This window comes from Carcharodon carcharias, chromosome 5, assembly GCF_017639515.1.
Source record: "Carcharodon carcharias isolate sCarCar2 chromosome 5, sCarCar2.pri, whole genome shotgun sequence".
NCBI classification, from domain to species: domain Eukaryota; kingdom Metazoa; phylum Chordata; class Chondrichthyes; order Lamniformes; family Lamnidae; genus Carcharodon; species Carcharodon carcharias.
This window is the reverse complement of record NC_054471.1, coordinates 29,579,835-29,606,150: the sequence shown is the minus strand read 5'-3', so window position 1 is coordinate 29,606,150 and position 26,316 is coordinate 29,579,835. Positions and strand designations below refer to the sequence as shown.

At 44.3% G+C, this 26,316-nt stretch overlaps 1 protein-coding gene across 1 annotated transcript; it reads right to left on the bottom strand.

Moving 5' to 3' along the window:
• LOC121278309 (heme-binding protein 2-like) lies at window positions 1-25,777 on the bottom strand. The gene is made up of 4 exons (XM_041188601.1): window positions 25,646-25,777; window positions 13,422-13,551; window positions 7,824-7,998; window positions 1-1,981 (listed from the first exon to the last, which is right to left on the bottom strand). Exons 1-4 carry the CDS (start codon window positions 25,766-25,768, stop codon window positions 1,825-1,827), a joined length of 585 nt encoding a protein of 194 aa, XP_041044535.1. The 5' UTR covers window positions 25,769-25,777; the 3' UTR covers window positions 1-1,824.
• Window positions 25,778-26,316: the final 539 nt, after the last annotated feature.

The window sequence follows — 26,316 nt, the reverse complement described above, 5'->3', positions numbered from 1 at the left end:
TTGATTACTGTTTTGAAATTTCAATTTGTACATATTGTTCACTGGAAGCTGCCTTACAGAATTATACCCACAGAGGGAGTCTACAGGAAGAAGTAAAAAGTCTGAAGAACATGTTTTAATAAAAGGAGCCATGTTGCTCATGCACTTTAATTCTAGGTGTCTCTGGCTGTTTCTACTACCGAGCACCTCACACACCTTTTAGCTTCTGCATACCCAAGACCCCCGACTCAACTCCACATAGCCCTCCAACACTGAGTCACTCGATCCAGTCCTGGGCCACAATGCAAGCTGCCATTCTCATGCTCCTCTCCCTGAGCTCATCTGACCACTTCATAATTTCATTTGTAACAACTTCAATTCTGTGCTCTGAAACACATCCCATTTTCACTGCGATCTTTTCACTTCACCTTGAAACATTCTGATCAGCATGACTGTGATAAACATAAATATAATCCATTGCTGTGTCAAGATAGAATGTTCTGGAACTATTTCAGTCACTAAGACCATCTCAATCTCAGTCTGTTCATGATTCATTTAAAGTAAGATTACAGAAAAGGCAAATTACTGCAGTGATTAATCCCTGTTCCCCAATGGAGGGCCCACTACCCATGTCCAAATGGGATTAGACCTGTGTATGTGCAGTGTGGTGATGTTAGACTCATTTTACCTTTGCTGCCCACAGAGGTGGTTAGTCAGAAATGAACCTGAAACATGAGCAAATAATTTGGAATTGAAGGAGGAACCTAATTACAAACAATATGAAAAGCAACAGCAGCAGTCAGGGCTCCTCTGTCAGAGACAGTCAGATCTGCCAGGGCTGGATCATCATGTCTGGTTAACGTGTGGATCGAAGACCATGTGGTTTCTCCATATTTGGTTGGTTAAGTGAATGGGTAAGAATGTGGCAGACAGAAGATAATTTGGGGACGTGTGAAGTCAGTCAAATATAGGAAAAATATAAAAGTGGAAGATTTTGCACCGGTGAGTGACTGGAAAATGTTGGTATTCAGAGGGGCTTGGGTGTCTTTACACATGAAGCATAGAAAGGTAATATGCAGTTACAACAAGCAATAAGGAAAACAAATGGTATCTTAGCCTTTACTACAAAGGGAGTAAACAGCAGTGAAATCTTACTTCAGTTATTTAGGTGGGTAAAACCGTCATTTTGCTCTCCTTACCTAAGGGATGAACTTTCCTTAGAGGGACTGCAATGACTGTTTATTAGACAGATTACACACTCGAGGGATAGTGTGGGAAGGTGGAGTTAAGGTAGATGATCAGCTATGATCTTAATGAATGGTGGAGCAGGATTGAACAGACCCTGTTTTTAGTCGAATTTGGTGAGAAACAAGATCTGTCTGTCTCAGGACAATATGGAGAAACATAGAACTGGACACATGGAACGATCCATTGTTTGTAATGATGGAACTAAACAACTAAAGGAACCACTGAATGTAAATGGGGAAGAATTGCTCACTTTTGATGCTCATGTGTTGGTATAATTTTGAATAAAGATTAAATGCATCAGTGTGTGTGGGAGTCAGAATTAATATTTCCAAACAGGGTCTCAGGACTGAATGTGTCATTGGTGGAACTGTTCAAAACCCCAATACCAGCACATATATGTAATCTGTCCAATGAACAGTCATTGCATTCCCTCTAAGGTAAATATATCCTTCCTTAGGAAAAGAGACCAGAACTTTGCACAGTGCTCCAGCTTAAACCCAAAATGTAATTAGTGGAAGGTTCAATCAGTTTAAGAATGAGTTAAGCACATCTCACTGTGGGTGTCTACGGAGGTGACAAAACCTACCCAAGAGGATTTTATTTCTTTAAGAAGCCTATTTGCATGAGCCCATGTGTGTTATATAAAGCAATGAAAAAACTCGGATAAAAGTGTTGATTGTCTTGTTCCAAGTCCTGCTGGAATTTAGTCACGAGTTCTTCATATTGTTGCTCATCAACTTTCCTGTCAATAGTCCTGCAACAGAATTAAGAATATATAATTTTCATTTTTATTCCTCCGGACAAATCCTGTCTGAAATCCAAGTCGATTGTCAGGACAATAGGAACAGGAGTTGGCCATTCAGCCCACTGAGGACCCTCCACCATTCAGTTCACCCACAGCTGTAGTAACATAATAGATAAGCTAGCTGAATGGGCAGACAATTGCCAGATTGGATTTAGTACAGACAAATGACATTCAATGGCATTACCATCACTGAATCCCCGACTATCAGCATCCTCAGTGTCACTATTAACCTGAAACAGAACTGGAGTAGCCATATAAATATGGGGGCTACAAGAGCCAGTGAGAAGTTAGAAATCCTGTGATGAGTAACTCACTTCCAGAATCCTCAAAGCCTGCCCACCATTGACAAGGCCTAAGTCAGGAGTGTGATGGAACACTCTCCACTTGCTGGATGAGTACAGCTTCAACAAGCTTGGCCTAAATAGCCAAGTGGTTATGGTACTGGGTTTGTAACCCCAAGATCAAGAGTTCAAATCTCACAATGGCAAACTATGAAACAATGTAACTTCATCTGAAACAGATGGAAATGGGTTTGTACTCGAAAGAGTTACAGCTTCAACAACCCTCAAGAGGATTGACATCATCCTGGCCAAAGCTGCCCACTTAATTGACACCACATCCACAAACTTTCACTCCCTCCACCACTGACACAGTGGCAGCAGTATGTACCATCTACAAGATGCACTGCAGGAACTCACCAAGACTCCGTGGGCAGCATCTTCCAAACCCACAACCACCACCATCTAGAAGGACAAGGGCAGCAGATACCTGGGAACACCAATGCCTGGAAATTCCCCTCCAAGCAACTCACCATCCTGCCTTGGAAATATATTGCCGTTTCTTCACTATAACTGGGTCAAAATCCTGGAGATCCCTCCCAAACAGCACTGTGGTTGTACCTACACCACATAGAGTGCAGCGGTTCAAGAAGGCAGCTCACCATCACTTTCTCAAGGGTAACTAGGAATGGGCAATAAATGCAGGCCTAGCCAGCAGCACCCACACTCCATGAATAAAACAAAGTGAGCTGATGCATTTTGCAGAAGGTATAGAGAGAGGCAATAGAGACTGCATGGAACAATTCTAAAGAGTGTGCAGGGACAGAGGAACCTTGGGGTGCATGGATCTTTGAAGGTGAGACCACATATTGAGAAAATGTTTCACAAACTACATAGGAACTTGGGTTTCATAAGTAGATGTATTGAATACAAAAGCAGGGAAGTGAAGCTGAGCCTTTATTACGCTCTGGAGAGGCCACAAATAGATTATTGCATCCTGTGATGGTCACCACACTTTAGGAGGGAGGTGAGGCTCCTTGAGGGGGTGCAGAGGAGACCTACTCGAATGGTTACCTGGGGGGAGGGTGATTTTAGTGACAGTGTTGGGTTGGAGTGAGAAGCTGGGGTTGTTCTCCTTGGTGTAAAGGAGGTTGAGGGGTGATTGGATAGAGCTGTACAAGATTCTGACAGGGTTGGTGAGGTAGAAAAGGAAAAGCTGTTCTCATTAGCTGATGGTACAAGAACTAGGGGAGACAGATAGAAGACTTTGGGCAAGAGATTCAGGGGGAATCTGAGGAAAAACCTTTTTATGCAGCGAGTGGTAATGATCTGGAACTCACTGTTTAATAGGGCGGAGGAAGCAGAGATGATGAATGATTTCAGAAGGAAATTGGATGGCCATTTGAGTGGAATAAACTTACAGGGTCACAGGGTTAAAGGGAGGATTAGGCCAAATTTAATATGCCCCCTTCAGGCAAGTTTGGTCATGGACAGGGCATTTAATTGTATGTGAGGGTGACAGGTGGGCACCCTGCTGCCTTGCTGCATCCACCAAGGTTAAATCCAGTGCGGGGACGCTTGTGGGCGGCCATCCCAACCCTTCCCAACCCACCATCAATGGAGGCACTTAAGTGGACAATTCATGTCAACCTAAGAGCCTCTTATCGCAGCCAAAGGCATTAACCCAGAGGCACTACTCGGGTTGCTTTCCGTGGCAGGGAGCACCTTGTTGTCGAGGGACTGGCATCAGGAAGGTGAGCAGAGCTGCAGGAAGCCACCCCTTTGCCCTTTTTTCCTACACACTCACCCCCTCCCCCATGACCCCCTTTGCTGCGATCCTGTTCCTCCCATTACTCACCTGTTATCCTGGGATCCAGCACTGATCCTAGGCCTCTCAGGAACAGAGCCAACAGCAGCCACTACACCTTCTTGATGCTGACAAGCGCTGAGAGCTGCTGGCCTCTGATTGGCCAGCAGTTTTTGGAGAATGAGTCCTCTGCCCCCTGGGTTCCTTGGTCCCAGGGAATGCCTGTCATTGGCCGCCTGAAAGGCATTTAATGTATCAGGCCCTCCCTAAATGAGGTGACGCAGGGCCCTCGACAGCTATTTAGCTGAGATCCCCATCACCTCCATTGAAATAGCGCCCTATAAATGTATAATCCACACCTCTACTCTATCTACTTACTTTAGCTCCACCTTTGCGAGAAAAACCCAGTCCCATCTTTCCTTCTAATACATCTGATTTACAAACATGAATCGTGGAACAGCTATTTTTTTAAAAAAGTGTCCTGAAGGAATCACAAGTTTATTCCCAGTTTATAGAGGGAGCTTTGTACTTTCAAGAAATTGAGAGAATGTCCCTTGTGGGAATTTCGTGGGATCTACGTGTTGCGACTGCAGAATGCGGTAGCTCGTCAACACGTTTGTGATCCAGGGCAAACATGTCTGCAGTAAGTGCCAGAGACTCGAGGAGCTTCGGCTCAGAGTCTTTGAGCTGGAGGCCGAGCTGCAGACACTACGAAGCTTCAGGGAGGGGGAAAGTTACTTGGATTCTTCATTCCAGGAGACGATCACACCCCTTAGGATAGGATCAGCTGATTTGGTCAGTGGTCAGGGACAGGAGGGTGTCACTGTGAGTGAGGCAGATAAGTGATCGAGAAGGTAGAAGTGGAGGAGCCTCAACCCTTACAATTGTCCAACAGATTTGAGTTCCTGCAGTGTGTAGGGATGAAAGTGGGGACTGCAGCATGGCTGAGCGAACTGACCATGGCACCATCGTACAGGAAGACAGTCAAATAGGGGGAGTGAATAGGAATGTAGTGGGTGTAGGGGACAGTATAGTCAGGGTGATAGGCACAGTTTCCTGCAGCTGAGAGTGAAAGTACAGAAGGCTGGATTGCTGCCTGGTGCCAGGGTTCGGGACACCTGATCAGGGCTGGAGGGGAACTTGCAGTGGGAGGTGGAGGATCCAGTGGTTCTGGTCTATGTGGGTACCTTCCTCACCCGAGCTTCCACCTCGGGCTGGGTGAGAAATACGCATTGCAGCGAGTTCCTGAGGCCTTCAGTCAAGGGCTGCATAACCCTCAGTAATGATACATTCCAGTGAGAAAGAGAAATTCTTGGGGAGGAACAAACCATCCGTGGCTAACTAAGGAAGTTAAAGGTAGCATCAAATTGAAAGAAAGAGCAAAGAATTCCATGAAGATCAGAAAATTAGACTGGGTAAAAAAACAACAAAGAATGACTAAAAGAATAAGGAGGGCAAATTAAAGAATGAGTGAAAGTTTGCTGGGAATATAAAAATATACAGTAATGGTGTCGACAAGTATTCAAAAAGGAATAGAATAACTAAAGTGAGCGTTTGTCCTCTAGAGAGTGAGTCTGGAATTAATAATGGAAAATGAGGACCCGGCAGATGAATTTAACAGATGCTATTTCGCATCTGTCTTCACTACACTGAAAAAAGTAACATCCCAGGAATAATTGTGAATCAAGGGAGGGAGCAACTTATAACAATTACAATCACCATGGAAAGACTATTGAGAACGTTATTGGAATTAAAGGCTGACAAGTCCCCAGGCCCTGATGGACTTCATCCTAGAGTCTTAGAAGAAATGGCTGCTGAGATAGTAGATGCATTGGTTTTGAGTTTCCAAAATTCCCCAGATTCTGGAAGGCTCCCTTCTAGCTAGAAAATAGGGAATGCAATTCCTCTTGTCCACTTTGTCAGGAAGAATAGAAAAGTAGCATGTTGTTTAAATGGAGAGAGATTGTGGACTCAGGTTCAGAGTGATCTGGGTGTCCTGACAGATGAATCACAAGAAGTTAGTATGCAGATACAGCAAGTGATTAGGAAGGGAAAAGTTATCATTATTGCAAGGTGACTGGAATCTAAAAGTAGGGATCTTTGCTACAGTTCTACAGGGCATTGGTGAGACCACATCTGGAGTACTGTGAACAGTTTTGGTCTCCTTATTTAGGAAGGGACATAATTGCCTTCAAAGCAGTTCAGAGAAGGTTCACTCTGATTCCTGTGACGAGTTATATTATGAGGAAAGGTTGGGCATGTTGGGCCAATTAGAGTTTAGAAGATTGAGGTGATCTTATTGAAACATAGAAGATGCTGGAGAGACATGACACAGTGGATGTGAAAGGATCTTACCCCTTGTTGGAGAGACCTGAACCTGAGAGCAAAGTTTAAAAATAAGAGCTCTCCTATTTAAGATGGAGATGAGGCGATTTTTTTTTCTCTCAGAGGGTCTTGACTCAGTGGAACTGTCTTCCCCAGATAGCAAAAGAGGGTAATTCAATAGATTTAAGGCAGAGGTAGATAGATTCCTGACTATTAAAGGAGTCAAAGGTATAGGAGGTGGCAGGAAAGTGTAATTGAGGCCACAATCAGACCAGCCATGATCCTCGTGAATGGCAGAGAAGGGTCCAGGGGCTGATGGCCTACTCCTGCTCCTAACTTGTATGTTTGTATGATCTTGCTGTGCACAAATTGCCTGCAGCATTTCCTGCTCTCTACAACTCTGTCACATACTGCCAACCCATATAAAGGATGACCCACACCCAGCTGATATCTCAGATACTCCTCCCACCCAACTTCTGCTCTTTGAAGGGAATACTTCCATTTTCTTTGACTGTTTAAAATATGAGGACAGAATCCCTGATCATGAGTTCCTGGAGTGAATTGTTGTTCACAGGGGTCACTGGTTGGGAATTCACAGGCCCCAAGTCCCTGACCTTCTGTCAATAATTTAAACAAAGTGAAAACTAGACCATAATTTTCCTAAACAGCAATCTCTGTGATCACAACTGCTCACTGTGAAAGCTCAATGTGCAAACTCTACAGATGACAAAATAGCATCACAGTTCATTATGGCAAGAAGACAATGTCCACATTGTAGATCATCTTGTCTTGTGACCTTCACTGGGAGTGTGAGCTGGTGAGTTGTGAGAGTTGAGCAAGGAAAGGACTGGGCCCAGCTTGATCCTCTCTGAGGTCAGCAAATCACACCAACATTCATCATCGAGACACCTATGAGGAAATTATCCCCTCCACAGGGTACGGGAGGGGGTCCAGTAACATTGGAACTGTGTAATTTATGACTGCGCACAGAAGGAGCAAATAAAGAGACATTTCAACTAATTACAGTAGAAAGAACATCAAACATCTCAATGAGCTGATATTTTGTTTTGGCTGAGGCACTGATTAAAAGATGTGAAAGTGGTCTATCAAAAATACACAAGGTGGTGGATGTGAGAATGTCAGAAAAAGAGAAGCCAACTTCATATGAACCTGACTAATGTGAATGGGGAGATCTCGCTGTGTTCTCAGAAGAAGGAACTACAGATTGTGAGATATGAATCACTCCATTATACAACTAATATTGACCAATATTCCCATGTACCCAGATGAGCCCAATAATCACAGTCCAAATCTTGGTTGATTTTGGCACAAGGGCTGACGTAAAGAAATGTCAACACAATATATCAGTAACTAAATTCACCTGAGATAGAACGAACTAGTAGGTACTCTTGCTATTTTGACCGTTTGATCCGTTGGTTCCGGTGGACTGATGACTTCAGGAACTATCATAACATATACCCTGAATGCCTGGTCCATTTTGCCATTTACAATGTCTCCGTGAACTCCCCAAGGTGCAGAGATGGGAATAATTGTACCTGTAGACAAAGAAACACATTGTTACAGCATTGCTCATGGTGAATCAGAAATTACAGCTGAGGGGACAGGGTGACTTTGCTTTTCTTTTATTCATTCACGGGATGTGGCCTTCACTGGCTGGGCTGGCATTTACTACCCATCCCTAATTGCCCTTGAGAAGATGGTGGTGAGCTGCCTTCTTGAACCTCTGTGGTCCATGTGGTGTAGGTATACCCACAGTGCTGTTAGGAAGGTACTTCCAGGATTTTGACCCAGCGACAATGAAGGAATGGCAAAATATTTCCAAGTCAGGATGATGAGTGACTTGGAGGGGAACTTCCAGCTGGTGGATATTCCCTTCTATCAGCTGCTCCTGTCCTTCTAGATGGTAGTGCTCATGGGCTTGGAAGGTGAAAGCTGAGATGAATAAACTGAGATGTGGAAAACACTGATGTGGGCATTGAATTGTAGACACACAGAATGATGCAGCCTAAAGGCAGGCTGCTCCTGTGTTGTTTGGTGAACTTATTCCACTAATCACCCTGAGCTCCACTTTTCCCACAGACACACAAAGAATTTCAACAACTGTCTTTTGAATTTGCTTCACCACCAGTTCAAGCAGTGCTCTCTAGATAATACTATCTCATTCACAGAATCACAGTGCAGAAGAGGCCCATCAGCCCATCAAGTCTGCACTGACACATGAGAAATACCTGACCTACGTAGCTAATCCGATTTACCAGCACTTGGCCCATAGCCATGAATGTTATTACATGCCAAGTGCTCATCCAGGTACTTGTTCAAGGATGTGAGGCAACCCACCTCCACCACCCTCCCAGGCAGCGCATTCCAGTCCATCACCACCTTCTGGGTAAAAAGATTTTCCTCCTGCTCATCACCTTGAACTTATGCCCCCCTGTGATTGACCCTTCAACTAAGGGGAACAGCTGCTCCTTATCCAACCTGTCCATGACCCTCATAATCTTGTACACCTCGAACAGGTCACCATTCAGTCTTCTCTGCTTCAACGAAAACAATCCAAGTCTATCTATGAGGATAGACCGAAGGTGTTCTGCAAAGCGGTCACTCAGTCTGCGTTTGGTCTCTCCAATGTAGAGGAGACTGCATTGGGTGACTGGGTGACCGCTTTGCAGAACACCTTCGGTCTGTCCACAAGCATGACCCAGACCTCCCTGTCACTTGCAATTTCAACACCCCACCCTGCTCTCATGCCCACATGTCTGTCCTTGGCCTTCTGCATTGTTCCAGTGAAGCTCAACGCAAACTGGAGAAACAGCACCTCATCTTCTGACTAGGCACTTTACAACCTTCCGGACTGATTATTGAGTTCAACAATTTTAGATCGTGAACTCTCTCCTCCATCCCCACCCCCTTTCTGATCCCCCCAATTTTTTTTCTGATAATTTATATAGATTTTACTTTTCCAACCTATTTCCATTATTTTTAAATGTATTTCCATCCATTGTTTTATCTGTACTTTTAGTCTATTTCGATCCCTTCCCTTCACCCACCCCACCCCAACTAGGGCTATCTGTACCTTGCTTGTCCTGCTTTCTACCCTTAATTAGCACATTCCTTAGATAATATCAGCAGCTCTTTGACCTGTTTTCTATGATGGCTATTTCCACATATCACTGGCCCCCTATCCAGCTCTAACCACCCCTCCCTCCTTAAACCAGGTTATATTTCACCTCTTTTCTATTTTTACCTAGTTCTGTTGAAGAGTCATACGGACTCGAAACGTTAACTGTGTTCCTCTGCAGATGCTGCCAGACCTGCTGACTTTTTCCAGGTATTTTTATTTTTGTTTTGGATTTCCAGCATCCACAGATTTTTGCTTTTATCAGCATGGAAACAAGGTGGAGAATTAAAATGACAGGTGACCAGAGGCTTGAAGACTGAAGGGATGTGTTCAGCAAAGCAATCGCCTTATCTTACTTACATTCATACATACAAATTAGGAGCAGGAGTAAATCATTTGGCTGCTCGAGCCTGCTCCGCCATTCAGTGAGATCATGGCTGACCTGATTTTGGCCTCAACTCCACATTCCTTCCTACTCCCTGCACACTTTGACTCCCTTGTTAGTCAAGAATTTATCTATTTCTGCCTTAGAAATATTTAATCACCTGCATCTACTGGTCTCAGGTGAAGAGGGTTCCATAGACTCACTGCCCCACGGAGAGAAAAAAACTTCTCCTCATCTCTCTCTTAAATGGGAGACCCATTAATTTTAAACAGTGTCCCCTAGTCCTGGTCTCTCCAACAAGGGGAAATATCCTCTCAATATCCACCCTGTCAAGCTTCCTCAGGGTCTGATATGTTTCAATAAAATCACCTCAGTCTAAACTTCAATGGACACAGTCCCAACCTGCCCAACCTTTCCTCATAAGATAACCCCTCATCCCAGGAATCAGTCGCCTGAACCTTCTCTGAATTTCTTCTAATGCAATGATATCATTTCTTAAATAAGTAGACCAAAGCTGTACTCTGTATCCGAGATGTGATCTCACTAATGTTCTGTAAAATTATATGGACAGGATTTTACATGTCAGCAAGCGGGGGTGGGGCCCACTCACGCACAGGTAAAATGACGTGCGGTGACATCGGGGGAAACTCCCGACCTCGCTGCAATTTCTATCATGTCCTTGTTCATGAGGTGACATCTTGTTAACCTTTTTTAAACCTTCATTGTTTTATTTTCAAAAATCTTCATCTCCCTGAGGCAGCTCTGTGCTTCAGGGAGCTTTTCCTGCGCACACCAACACCAACTTCCACGCTCGCCCTTCTCCCCCACACAGGCAGGGCAGCTGTCGCTTTCGTGGCCGCTCCTCTCACCCAGGCTGAGCTCGCCCGACGAGAACCAAATCCTGGCCTTAGATTGTGAAAGAATCCAGCAGATTGGAAAACAACTCAAGTAGCATTTTTATTCAAGAAAGGAGGGAGGCAGAAAGCAGGAAACTACAGGCCAGTTATCCTAACATCTGTCATAGGGAAAGTGCTCAAATCTATTATTAAGGATGTTGATCAGGCAGTGCCAACATGGCTTTGTGCAAGGGAAATTGTTTTTAATGAATCTGTTCAAATTTTTTGACAAAGTAACATTCAAGGTGGATAATGGGCACCTGTGGATGTGTTGTACTTGGATTTCCAAAAGGCATTTGATAAGGTACCACATCAAAAGGTGACTATGCAAGATAAGAGCACATGCTGTAGGGGGTAGCATTTTAGCATGGATAAAAGATTGGATGGCTAACAGGAAGCAGAGGGTAGGGAAAAATGAGTCTTTATCAGATTGGCAAGCTGCAACTAGTGGAGTGTCAGAGGGTTCAGTGCTGGGGCATCAGCTGTTTACAATCTATATCAATGACTTGCTTGAAGTTAACGAATGTGAACCCAGTTCCTTCATTGTCCCCAGGTCAAAATCCGGGAACTCCCTCCCTAACAGCACTGTGGGTGTACCTACACCACAGGGACTGTAGCAGGTCAAAAAGGCAGCTCACCACCACCTTCTCAAAGGCAATTAGGGATGAACAATAAATGTGGGTATTGCTGGCAATGCCCACATCCTGTAATTGAAAAAGAAAACAAATGTATAGTGGTTAAATTTGCCGATGACACCAAGGTATGTAGGAAAGTAAGTTGTCAAGAGGGGGCTGTAAATATGCAAAGAAATATAGACAGGTTAAGTGAGTGGGAAAATTTTGGCAGATTAGGTGTAACATGGGTAAATGTGAGCTTGTTCACTTTGACAGGAAGAATAGAAACACAGGACAGGATTTAAATGGAGAGAGATTGCAGAACCTGGTCATACAGAAGGATCTAGATGTCCTCATACATGGATCACATAAGGTTTGTGTGCAGGTACAGCAAGTGATTAGGAAGGCAAATGGAATGTGGTGTTTATTGCAAGAGGAATGGAATATAAAAGTCAGGAAGTTTTACTACAGTTGTACTGGGCCTTGGTGAGACCATGGGCCGAATTTTTCCGTCGGTGAGCTGGGGATAGGGCCTGCTCGCCGGTACAAAAATGACGCGGAATGACGTCAGGGGGAACAGTGTGTCTGTCAGCGTGGTCAGTGTCTCTGTCTATACACCAAAGGCGTAATTGTCCCAGATATGCCCTCAGCTCAGTAGCGGACAAATAAAATGATGTTTTACCTGCCGGTCGTGATGGCAGGTTTTCCCCCTGTATCGTCCCATGCCCAATGCACTATTAATGCATTTCTGGGAAACACACTGTTTCCATGGGGGGCAGGCTCTCATTCACCTGCAACGCCATCACCTTGCTGCTTCATCACACCAGGCACCACATTTAAAGTACAGCTGCACTCAGTGCTTTCAGCTCAAGACTGCAGCAAAGAAGACAGGGCAACTAAAGGCAAAAAGACTGCAGTATCGAGCGCCTTTTGGACACTGGAGGCCCACAGTGATGCCCTCTACCCCTGCTCTGGACGCAGGAGGGGCAGCTACATTAGCACTCCGGCCTGGTGGGCAATGGCAGTGGCGATCAGTGCTATTGATGCACAGAAGAGGTTGGCCATTGAATGCAGATGGAGGATGAATGAACTCAGCCAGGGTATGGCAACCAGCTCATCACTCTAAACTCACACCCTCAGATCCATCACACATTCACTGGCATCTCACTCACTGCCAGCTCAAGGAACATCATCACCCATTCTCACACACAGACCCTCATATGTCCATCTGGGCTCATCTCTTCTGGAGACTGCCTCCTCAGCCCTCACCATCTTGAGGCCAATTGCACAGATCAACATGTGCCCCTCAGACACACCTTGGGATACCCTCCTTCCCAGTGCAGCTCTCACTCTGCAGCCTCTCCCCTTGCCTGAGGCCACTTCTCCCCCTTCCTCAAGCAAGCCCTAGCCCTGCAGCCATTGAAAAGCCACCCACACATTGCTGATCTAGTAGATCGAGACCTACCCATGAGCCCCACTAAAAGTGATGTGGTGCTGTCTGTGAAGCCTGGCGCTGATGACTACGAGTGCTGCCCAAAGCAAGGTAGGCAAACAAACCTTTAAATCCAGACAGTGTGGAGCCTACCAGGTGCACATCACTTATGTGCTGTTGTAAAACACTTCAGCGTGTTTTCCAGCCAACATGGGCGGACGATCCAGCAGGGGAGGATGATGCCGGCTGGCTGGGCTTATAAACATCTGCTGATCTATCACAATGAGGTTCCCGACGTCCAATGGCAGGGAACACGGCCCCCCCATGGGTGGGCTGAGCGGACAATCGCAAACGGGTTTCACCTGGTTGTGAAACCAATCGCGCCATATTGTCCGGTCACGCCATCGAACATGCCCGACACCGGCGGGCACAGAAAATCCCAGCCAAAGTTTTAAACAAGAGATATCAAAGGTTGAAGGGTTGTTTTCTAGTCTGTTGTTACATTTGACGTACCTGCAGCATTAGCGAAATGTGAATAATTGAAAAGTTTGTCCAGGCCGGTCTCTATTGCATGATTCATATCCATTCCATGAACTGTTGTTTCAACCCATTGGACATGTTGGAATTCTACCTCTTCATAATTCTAAAACAGAAAGAGCAGAATGTATTATTATATGATACAACTGAACTACCCCTGTAAAGCACGAGTGTTGAGTGTACATCCTGGTTTCTCAGGTGCAGTAGCAGCATTCATGTCCTGGATGGGCTGGGATTGAAAGAGAGTTAGGAGGTTTGATGGAATACTTGGCATTCACACTTCCTGGTTCATCTTCCTTTCTCGTTCAGTCTTTCAACTTTAGTGTTGTCCTGCACTATTGGCCTTGCTCCTCCCCATGTGTATTCAATAAAAAACAGAGTGTTATTGACAGCCTTCTCCACTGATTCACATCCCTCTGTGTGTTCTCAGGGTCAGAGAGAGAAGTCATGAGCCCTAGTGCTCCTCCTGTCTCTGAGCCCCTTAATCCCACCCCCACCAACAACCCACATACTTCCCCTCCAAAGACACTCTCCCCACTCAATCATGCAGGTCATTTATCCCCATTCAACATTCACCAATCAATCACAGAAAGTTCCCAGTAAAATGAAAACTCCCATTATTTGCAGCCAGATGCCAACATTGACTGATATTTATGCTGCATGGGTCAATAATAGTAAGAGCTACAATGATACAATGCAGTGTTAGTTTGTGTGCACCCAAAAGGTGATCCTACCACGACCATTAAACAGACAAGAGATTACAAATTTTACTGTAACAGCATCATGCAATATATCCTATTAATTATTTATAACACTGTGGACGATAACACTGATTTTGTTCACTGCCTCAGACCTCATTAACATATTCTGCACTTTGGGTCCTATGGAAGCAGTGACAGTAAATTAACAGTAAATTAATATCTAGGGTAAAGATTCAAAACTTGCAACCCAAAAAAAGTGCGCAAGATCTTCCCCATTTCATAGAAGATGTAGAAGAATTTATCCTGCCTTGGGTGCATGATATTATTCAATATAATTATTTCACACAAGAGCTGTAACTGGATTCTACTATACCAGTGATCTCACAGGCTAGAAATGTCAAATAACTCCTGAGGAACAAAGTGAAATGATTGAACAACATAAGTCTTCACCATCAGTGATAAGCATTGGTGCCCTAATGTGTCTCTTTGTAACACAACTTTTCAGAGGCCAGGGGACAAAGACTGAATGGTTCACATTTGTATTGGGTTTCTTGATCATCAAGTCTGAAGACTCTTCTGATTGCTGCTTCTTATTACTCGTTATTTTTTATATCTGGTGTGAAACGCAACTTTATCACAATATTTCAATGCCTCCAGAGAGTCAAAAAAGCACCAGGATAGAGTGGGATAATAGGTGAGTAGACAAAATGAGAAAGAACCTTGAGAATCATGTAGACCATAAAAAAAGTTAATGATTCATGATGAGCTCATTGTCCACTTGTGTCCTTGTAATTTCACCGCACAAAACTTGCTCAGTAAAGAACCATTAGCAAAAGAATAAACAGATCTCCAGCAATTATTCAATACTCTGAACGCAAGATAATTATGGATGACAAAGGTCATTGAGACTGGCTCATCTGATCTGTCCAGAATGACACAAACATACTGTTAGGAGCAGGAGTGAGCCATTTGGCCTGTTGAGCCTGCTGTGCCATTTAATAACATTCCCTAAATCATAACAGTGACAACAACGAAAAAGCATTCAATTGGCAAAAAGAAGATTTGAGACATTGTGCAAGGTGCTGTGTAAATGCAGCTTTTGTCTTTCTTTCATTACACCTGCATGCAGTGGGCAGAGAACTGGAGCAATAGTGATATTGGGGTCCAATGTTGATTCTCTGGGGATAATTAATCACAGAGCAATCAACTGGTGTCTGGAAAGTGGCTACAAAAAATCACTACATTTACAAAGCAATTCAACTCTGTAACTAATACAACCTTACCATTCTGACTTCTCTGGCACCAAATCACAGCACACCCTAAATGACATCTGCCCCTTTTATGCTAATGAAACTATCCAAGGATATTTCAGTCAGACACATGAACAGAAGAGCTTATGAATTAGGAACAGCAGTAGGCCACTCAAAACTGCCCCATCATTCAATAAGATCATGGCTGATCTGAATGTAACTTCAGCTCCACATTCCTGCATACCCCTGATAACCTTTCACCCCCTTGTTAGTCAAGTATCTATCCAGTTCTGCCTTAAGAATTTTCAGACTTTGCTTCCACTGCCTTCTGAGGAAGAGTTTCAAAGACACACAACCCTCTTTTCTCCTCATCTGACTTAAATAAGCTACCTCTTATTTTTAAACACTGACCCCTAGTTCTAGATTCTCCACTGGAGGAAACATCCTCTCCACATCAACCCTGTCTGGACCCCTCAGGATCTTAAAGGTTCCAATAAATTTGCTTCTTCCTCATGTAAATCCCAGTGGATACAAGCCTAGCCTGTCCAGCCTTTCCTCATAAGACAAGCTATTCATTCCTGGCATTAGTCCAGTAAACGTTCTCCGAATTGCTTAGAACGTATTTGCATCTTTCTTTATATAAGGAGACCAATATTGTACACAGTACTCAAGATGTGGTCTCACCAATGCCCTGTACAACTGATTTATAACCTCCCTACTTTTGTTATCAACTCCCCTCACAATAAATGATAACACTCTATTATGTTTCCTCATTACCTGCTCTACCTTCATACTAAACTTTTATAATTCATGTGCTAGGACACCCAAATCCCTCTGAATCTCAGAACTCTACAATCTCTCACTGTTTCGGTAAAAGTTTCTTTTTAGGTCTTCCTACCAAAAATGAACAATTTCATTTTTGCCCACATTATAACCCATTTGCCAGATCTTTGCCCACCCACTTAACCTCTCCAGGTCACTGCGTAGCCTCCTTACATCCTCTTCACAATTGACTTTCCTGTCTATCTTTGTGCCACCAGCAAATTTAGCAACCATTCCTTCAGTCCCTTCATCCAAGTCATTTACATAATTTGTAAAAAGTTGAGGCCCCAGCACTGATCCCTGTGGCACACCACTTGTCACATCCTGCTAACCAGAAAAAGATTCACTTATACCAACTCTCTGCTCCCTGTTAGCTTCTTCTATCCATGTCAATATGTTACCCTCTACATCATGAGCATTTATTTTCTCCAATAACTTTTGTTGTGACACTTTATCAAATGCCTTCTGAAATTATAGGTACATTACATTTACCCCTTTATCCACAGCACATGTGACTCAGAATCACAGTGCAGAAGAATGCCTTCAGCCCATTGAGCCAGCACCAACACATGAGAAGCACCTGATCTACCTACCTAATCCCATTTACCAGCACTTGGTTGATAGCCTTGAATGTTATGAAGTGCCAAGCGCTCATCCAGGTACTTTTTAAAGGATGTGAGACAACACGCTTCCACCATCCTTCCAGGCAGTGCATTCCAGGCCGTCACTACACTCTGGTTAAAAAAGTTTTTCTTCACATTCCCCCTAAACCTCCTGCCCCTCACCTTGAACTTATGTCCCCTCATGACTGACCCTTCAACTAAGGGGAATAACTGCTCCCTATCCAAATCCCACATAATCTTGTACAACTCGATCAGGTTGTCCCTCAGTCTTCTCTGCTCCAACAAAAACAACCCAAGTCGATCCAACCTCTCTTCATAACTTAAATGTTTCATCCCAGGCAACATCCTGGTGAATCTCCTCTGCACCTCCTCCACTGCAATCACATCCTTCCTATAATGTGTTGACCAGAACTGCACACAGTACTCCAGCTGTGGCCTCATCAAGGTTCTATACAACTCTAACATGATCTCCCTACTTTTGTAATCTATGCCTTGATTGATATAGGCAAGTGTCCCATATGCCTTTTTCACCACCCAACTAACATGCCCCTCCAACTTCAGAGATCTATGGACACACACACCCAGGTCCCTTTGTTCCTCAGAACTTCCTAGTGCCATGCCATTCATTGATTGCTTCCTTGTCAAATTATTCCTTCCAAAGTGCATCACCTCACACTTTTCAGGGTTAAATTCCATCTGCTACTCGTTCAAACAACTCCAAAAAATTGGTTAAATATGATTTCCCTTTTTACAAAACCATGTTGATTCTACCTGATTGCATTGAATTTTTCTAAGTGCACTGCTATTATATCTTTCTTAATAACATCTTATGTTCCTCTGATGGATGTTAGGCTAACTGGCCTTTGGTTCAGTGCTTTCTGTGTCCCTTCCTCTTTAAATAAAGGAGTTATCTTTGTTATTTTCCAATTTAATGGAACCTATCCGAATCCGGGGAATTTTGGAAATTAAAACAAAAGCATAAACTATCTCATTAGCCACTTCTTTCAAGGCTTTAGGGTGAGGTCCATCCAGACCTGAGGATTGGTCAGCCCACAGCCCCAACAGTTGGCTCAATCCCACTTCCCTGGTGATTGAAATTTACCCGGGTTCCTCTCTCCCTTCCATTTCCTGATATACAGCTATTTCCCAAATGTCACTTGTATCCTCCACAGTGAATACCAAAGCAAAATATCTGTTTAATTCATCCGACATCCCCCAACTTGCCACTAACAATTCCCCAGACACACTCTCAATCAGACCAATGCTCACTTTTTTAATTCTTTTCTTATTTAAATATGAAAAGAACCTCTTACTATTTGCCTTTCTATTATGAGCAAGCTTTCTCTCATACTCTAATTTTCCCTCCTTAAACTTTTTGTCATACTTTATATTCTTTCCAATCTTCTGACCTGCCACCCATCTTTGCGTAATTATATGCTTTTTCTTTAAGTTTGATACTGTCATTAACTTTTTTAGTTTACCACAGAAGGTGGGCCCTCCCTTTGGAATTTTTCTCTCATTGGAATGTATTTATATTCTGTGTATCTGAAATATCCCTTTAAATGTCGGCCACTGAACTTCTATTGACTGATCCCTTAACCTCATTTGCCAGTTCACTTTAGCTACCTTTGCTTTCATGCTCCCATAATTGCCGTTACTTTAGATTGAAATACTCGTCTTGTTCGCACTCGTTTCTCCCTGACAATGTATGTAAAAGTCAATCATATTATGATCGCTGCTACCTGGGGTGCCTTCACTAGGAGGTTATCAATTAATTCAATCTTGTTTCTCAATATCAGGTCTAGTATCGCCTGGTCTCTGGTTGGCTCCAGAATGTACTGTTCTAACAAACTATCTTGGAAACATTCTATGAACTCTTATCTACGCTACCTTTGCCCATCTGATTTTCCAGTCTTTATGCAGATTAAAATCCCCCATGATTATTGCTGTACCTTTCTGACAAGCACCCATTATCTCTTCTTTTATGCTCTGTCCTAGTGTGTAGTTATAATTAGGAGGCCTGTACACCACTTCCACAAGTGACTTCTTGCCTTTAACGTTCCTCATCTTAACCCAAACCACTTCTACATCCTGGTTTCCTGAACTTAGGTCATCCCTCTCTAATGTGTTAGCACCATCATTAATTAACAGAGCCAGCCCTCCACCTTTTCCTAACTTCCTGTCCTTCTTAAATGTCATGTACCCTTCAACATTCAGTTGCCAAACTTTGACATCCCATAGCCATGTCTCTATAATGGCTATCTGATTGTACTTATTTATTTTGATTTGCGCTATCAATTCATCTGCTTTGCTTTGAATGCCTAAGTTGTTGGTACCTACATTGACCACAAGCACTAGACCCTCCGCCTCCCATTGCAAGTTCATCTCTAGCCCTGAGCAGATGTCTCGAACCCTGGTACCAGGCAGGCAACAAAGCTGTCTGGACTCTTACTCTTTGCTACAGAGAACGGTGTCAATCCCCCTCACTCTGCTGTCCCTACTACCACTACATTCCTTATTGCTCCCCCACTTGAATGGCTCTCTGTACCACGGTGCCATGGTCAGTTTGTTCACCCACCTGAAGCCTCCACTCTCATCCAAACAAATTGAGAGAACTGCAAACCTATTGGACGATTGCAGAGGCTCACACTCCTACTTTCTGGGTCCGCTTGCCTGCCTCACTCGCAGTCCTACCCTCCTGTCCCTGGCCACTGACCAAATCACAAGACCCTATCCTAAGTGGTGTGACTGACTCCTGGTATAAAGCATCCAGGTAAATTTCCCCCTCCCTGATGTGTTGCAAAGTCTGCAGCCTCCAGATCAATGACTCTGAGCGGAATTTCCTCAAGGCGCAAACATTCACCTCAGACGTGTTTGTCGTGGATCACAATGTTATCCAGGAGCTCCCACATGTTGCAGCCTTGACACATCACCTGCTTTGCCATCCTTAATAGGGCAGGAACCAATTTCTATGGGCTGAGATTGGTAAAACAAGGAAATGAACAATTCTTTCCCCCAACCAAACTCCAAGTCTTCACGACGAGACAACAGAGATGCTTAATCATTATTTTGCCTCAGTTTTCACAGTGGAGGACACTAGTACCACCCCAAATGGCAACAGGTAGTGCAGAGGATATAGAGAAGGAGGAACTTAGAACAATCACCATCACTAGAGAAAAAGCACTGAGCAAACTATTGGGATTAAACGGTGACAAGTCCCCAGGAATTGATGGCCTACATCCCTGGATCTTAAAGGAAGTGGTAGCAGAGATAGTAGATGCATTGGCTATAATATTCCAAAATTGCCTCGATTCTGGAAAGGTTCCAGTGGATCGTGAAAATGCTAATATAACACCCTTTTTCAAAAAGTAAGAGGGGGGTGCGGTGGTGGAGTGGAAAGGCAGAAATTAGGAACCAAAGACTAGTTAGTTTATCGTCTGTCATTGGGAAATTGTTGGAATCCATTATTAAGGGAGTAGTAATGGGGCATTTGGAAAGTCAAAATGCAATCCATCAGAGGCAGCATGGTTTTATGAAGAGTAAATCATGTTTGACTAATTTGCTAGAGTTCTTTGAAGATGTGACAAGCAATGTGGATAATGGGGATCCTGTGGATGTAGTATATCTGGACCTCCAGAAGACCTTTGATAAGGTGCCGCACAAAAGATTAATACACAAGATAAGATCGCACCGTGTTAGGAGTAATATATTAGCTTGGATAGAGGATTGGCTAACCAAAAGAAAGCAGAGACTCAGGATAAATGGGTCTTTTTTTTGGATGGCAAGCTGTAACAAGTGGGGTGCCACTGGGTTCAGTCCTTGAGACCCAACTATTTACAATCCTTATTAATGACTTGGATTCAGGGATAGAAGGTACTATAGCTAAATTTGCAGATGACACCAAAATAGGTGGGAAAGGAAGTTGCAATGAAGAAATGAGAAATTTACAAATGGATATGGACAGGTTAGGTGAATGGGCCAAAATTTGGAAAATGGATTTTAACATGGGTATTTGTGAGGTAATCCATTTTGGTCAGAAGAGTAAAAAGATGACTTATTATTTAAATGCAGAGAAACTTCAGAATGCTTCAGTGCAGAGGGATCTGGTTGTCCTCGTGCATGAATTGCTGAAAGCTAGTATGCAGGTACAGCAGGTAATAAGGAAGGCAAATGGAAATTTGGCATTTATTGTGAAAGGAATAGCGTATAAAAATAGGGAAGTGTTGTTGCAACTGTACAAGGCATTGGTGAGACCGCACCTGGAGTACTGTGCACAGTTTTGGTCCCCTTACTTGAGGAAGGATGTAGTTGCACTGGAGGTGGTTCAGAGGAGGTTCACTAGATTGATTCCAGAGATGAGGGGATTGTCTTATGAGGAGAGATTGAGCAGTTTAGGCCGAAACTCGCTAGAGTTTGGAAGGATGAGAGGAGATCTAATTGAGGTATATAAGATGCTAAAGGGGATAGACAAAGTAGACGTGGAGCAGATGTTTCCCCCTGTGGGGCATTCAAGAACAAGAGGCCATAGCTTTAGGCTAAGGGGTGGTAGATTTAAATCAGAGATGAGGAGGAATCACTTTTCTCAAAGGGTCGTGAATCTGTGGAATTCACTACCTCAGAGTGCAGTGGATGCCAGGGTGCTGAATAAATTTAAGGACGAGATGGACATATTTTTAATTAGTAATTGGTTGGAAGGTTGTGGGGAGATGGCGGGAAATTGGATTTGAGACTGAAATGAGATCAGCCATGATCGGAATGAATGTTGGGGCTGGCTCGAGGGGCTGAATTGCCTACTCTTGCTCTTAGTTCTTATGTTTTTCTATTTCAACAGGTATTTAGAAAGGAAAAGTAGGTAAAGTGAGTGCTGGTCCTCCAGAGAGTGAGAATGGAAGTTAATAGTAAATAATAAGGAAATGGTGAATGAAATGAAGAAATATTTTGCTCTGTTTTCACTAAAGAAGATACAAACAAACATTCCAGTCATAGTTGTAAATCAGAATGTGGAAGGGAGAGGGGAACTTGGTGAAATTGCAATCATTAGGGAAGCGGTATTGGGATAACTGATGGGGCTGCGGGCTGACAAGTCTCCGGGTCCTGATGGACTTCACCCTCAGGTCACAAAAGTGGCGGCAAATGAGCTAATTGGTGCTTATTTTGCACAAGTTGCTAGATTCTGGAAAGGTTCCATCAGACTGGAAAGTAGCAAATTTAACCCTTCTATTCCAGTCGGGAGGGAGGCAGAAGATAGGAAACTATAAGCCAGTTAGCTTGACACCTGTCATGGGGAAGGTGTTAGAATTGATCAGTAAGGAGGTTATATCTGGGCACTAAGAGAAACTCAGGGTAAGTGGGAAGAGTCAGCGTGGTTTTGAGGAAGGGAAATCATGTTTACCCAAATGTTTGGAGCTCTTTGAAGGAGTCACATGCACTGTGGGTAAAGGCCTTCAAATGCCCCTTTCAAATACCCCTTCAAATGTCAGCCACTCTTCTCTATTGTTCTCGCCCATAGTCGAGTATCCCAGCTCACTTCAGCTAGCTCAGCTTTCATGCCCATGTAGTTACCCTCATTTAAGTTAAAATACTGGTCTTAGACCTGACTAGGCCTATCTGCACCCCACCCCCACTAGGGCTGTCTGTACCTTGCTTGTCCTGCTTTCTACCCTTAAGTAGCACATTCCTTAGATAATATCATCATCTTCAACACCCCTTTGTCCTTTTGTCTATGACATCTTTTGGCTATCTCCACCAATCACTGGCCCTCAAACCAGCTCTACTTGTCCCAACCCAACCCCAACCACCCCCCACCCTCCACCCCTGTAAGCCAGCTTATAATTCACCTCTCTTCTAGTTTTACTTAGTTCTGTTGAAGAGTCATACGGACTCGAAACGTTAACTGTGTTCCTCTCCGCAGATGCTGCCAGACCTGCTGAGTTTTTCCAGGTATTTTTATTTTTATTTTTGTTTTGGATTTCCAGCATCCACAATTTTTTGGTTTTCTTTTCTCCTTTTCAAACTGGGTGTAAAATTCAATCAGATTGTGGTTGCTGCTACCTAGGGACACCTTCACTCTGTCGATGCACTTTTTTTTATTGGTACATAAGATGTGGGAGTCGCTGGCTAGGCCAGCATTTATTGCTTTCGGGGCAGTTAAGAGTCAACCACTTTGCTTTGGTCTGGAGTCACATGTAGCCAAGCAGATTTCCTTCACTAAAACGGGGGAAAACAATGAATAAATAAATCATAAACTTTGGAAATAAAAATACATTTTAAAAATGGATTAAAAAGGGGTAAAAATGGAAGAGAGATTTCTTGGTCTGAAGTTGTTGAGCTCAACTCCGGAAGGCTGTAAAGTGCCTAATTATAAGATGAGCTGCTGTTCCTCCAGTTTGTGTTGAGCTTCACTGGAACATTGCAGCAGGCCAAGGACGAATATATGGGCCTGAGAGCAGGGTGGGGTGTGGAAATGGCAAGCGACAGGGAGGTCTGGGCATGCTGCTTCACCTGAAAGGAATATTTGGCACTTGGACAGTGAGGAGGGAAAGGGGCAAGTGTTGCACCTTCTGCAATCGCATGGGAAGGTCCCATGGAAGAGGATGAGCTGTTGGAGCTGACCGAGGAGTGGATCAGGGTGTCATGGAGGGAACAGTCCCTACAGAATGCTGACAGGGGGTGGTGATGGGAAGATTTGTTTGTGGTGGCATCATGCTGGAGTTGACAGAAATGGCGGAGGATGATCTTTTCAATGTGGAGACTGGTGGGGTGAAAGGTGAAGACAAGGGGGACCCTATCATGGTTCTGGGAGGGAAGGAAAGGGGAGAGGGCAGAGACGCAGGAGATAGGTCGGACGCAGATGAGGTCCTTTCAATCACAGTTTGAAGGTGGCATCATGAGGACCCCTCCCACAATTTTTTTCTCAGTACACCAATGGCTGTATTGGGGCTGCTACATGCTCTCATCCGGATCTGGAAAAATGTATCAGTTTTGCTTTCAATTTCCACCCCCCTATCACCTTCACATGATGCATCTCTGACACTTCCCTTCCCTTCCTTGACATCTGTCTCCGCTTCTGGTGATAGACTGTCCACCAATATTCAGTACAAGCCCACCTACTCCCACAGCTACTTCGACTACAGCTCCTCACACCCTGCTTCCTGTGAGGGCTCCATCCCATTCTCTCAGTTCCTTCATCTCCGTCCCATCTGTTCTGTTGATGTCACCTTCCAAATTGGCACTTCTGACATGTTTCCCATCTGCCTTCCTGAGGACTCCCCCCTGACTGCACCACAGTCACCCCGAATATTACCTGAAGACCCCCACCCTCCCAGCTACCCCATCCCCGATCCCTATCTAGCCACCCACCTGATTAACACTCCCTTCCCCTGTCTAACCCCACTCCACTAATTATCACCACTGACTAACCTCACTACCCCCAACCATCCCCCCACCCCAACTACCTCCACTGCTCCAATGACTGCCACAATCTACCCTCCACCCATATCTACCCCTACACCCCAATTACCATTCAAACCCCCCACACCTCACTATCCTGTATCCCAAACTACCACACCACCTAGACTACCCCCAACCCCTGACTGCATCCCAACCCCACCACCCAAACCCCAGATCCTTCCCCCACACCATGGCCACCTGACCCCACCCTGACTACTCCCCATCCCCACGACTACCCCATGACCATGCCACTCCCTGAATATCACACAACACCCCTGACTAACCCCCACACCCTGACTAAACCCCACCACTGGACACTCCCAGCTCTCCTCCAATCCCTGACTAACCCAAAACACTCTGAGTACGCCCCACCCACTGACTATCCCCCAACCATGGCCCAAGTTTACCCTCACACCGGCCCATCTACCCCAGCTGTACCCCTGGCTACCACATGACACCCCACCACCCCACCGAATACCCCAACCTTCCCTCATTATTCCCTACCCTTCCTGACATCCTGACCGTCCCCCACGCCTGGGTGAGTGAAAAGGAGCAGAGTGGAAATCCGATGTTGATTGTCACTCCCTGGATGTTGTGAGACATTAACATGAACATGGGATTGGATAATGGACAGATGGAGCTATGGGAGGTTGATAAACAGTGGTAAATATTTAGAGAAATAATTCCAAATTCTCAGTGAAACCACATTCCATCGAGAAACAATAAATTCTGCAGGAATACTGATCCACCCACGGCTTACCACATCAAATAATGGGGAACCAAAGGGCGAAAGAGAGTGTGGAATTTAAAGAAATTGATATCGAAGAAACAAAGTACTAGAGAAACTAATGGGAGTAAAATCTGACCAATTCCCTGTACTTGATAGTTTACATCCTAGGATTCAGTTCGGTGGGTCGATACGATTCTCTGCAGCACAGACCGTGTGTTCCGAAGGTTGTATTGTCTGTTCTGCTGCTAAGAGATATATGCCAGTCTCTAACACTGCCCCACCCCTCTGATAGAAATAATATTCTCCTCATCTCTGTCCTAAAAGGGTAAAACCTAATTTTAAAGGATTGTCCCATAGATCTGACTCCCCCACAAGAGGAAACATTCTCTCCACGTCCACAGCAACCCCCCTCTAGACCCTCTGCTGGAGACGGAAACCCTGATATTCTCACTACACAAGCTGGCAGTGGGGACCAATCAGCCGACAGCAGCTCATGTATAAAATGTTACTGAGACCCAAGGACCAATTTCACTCCAGTCTCATGTTTCAGGGTTGGGATCAGGGCATTGAATAATTTCCCCCATACAAACATTACAGATCACAGTAAACTTTAAGCTATACTTACCTTGTCCACAATGACTTCTGCGGGCTCAGTGCAGTCATTTTCACGACAGAAGTTGTCCACCTCATCCTGTGCAGCAAGTTGATGCCAGAAGAGGACAGACACAGTTAGGAAGAGTCTCAGCATCCTGGTGTCTGCTCAGATCACTGGTGAACACACTGAATGACTCTCAGCACCTTCAAGTGGATCTGCAGATTGAGCAGAGAGCTCAGGTCTTTTTATACTGTTTTCTGAAGATGATTTTGAATAAAGTTAAGCTGCAGGTAGCAACACCATGTGTTGAAAAAACGCCCTGGCTGATTCATTATGGAAATGTTACTTGAAGTTAGAAACCATTAACTCTCTGAGTGCCGGTTCCCGGGAAGTCTGAACACTCGGGAAGCTATTTTACAATTGATTCCAGTTCACACACTTAGGATTGTCAACCCTCCCTGTATGGGAGTTGCCTGGAATGGAAGATTGATCTGCCGGTCACTGGTGTTAGTGACCCGGGAGAAAACAATTTCACATTCGGGTTTCATGTCTGCACAGTTTCATTTCTTGGGTTTCCTGCACCAGCAGAAAGTGGGAACCCAGTGGCCATGCTGCACTCCAACCGTGGGACAGACCACCAATTCCTCACTGAGTAGGTGAAGCTGGTGTAGGTCTCACTGCCCAATGACTTGAGCATTTCA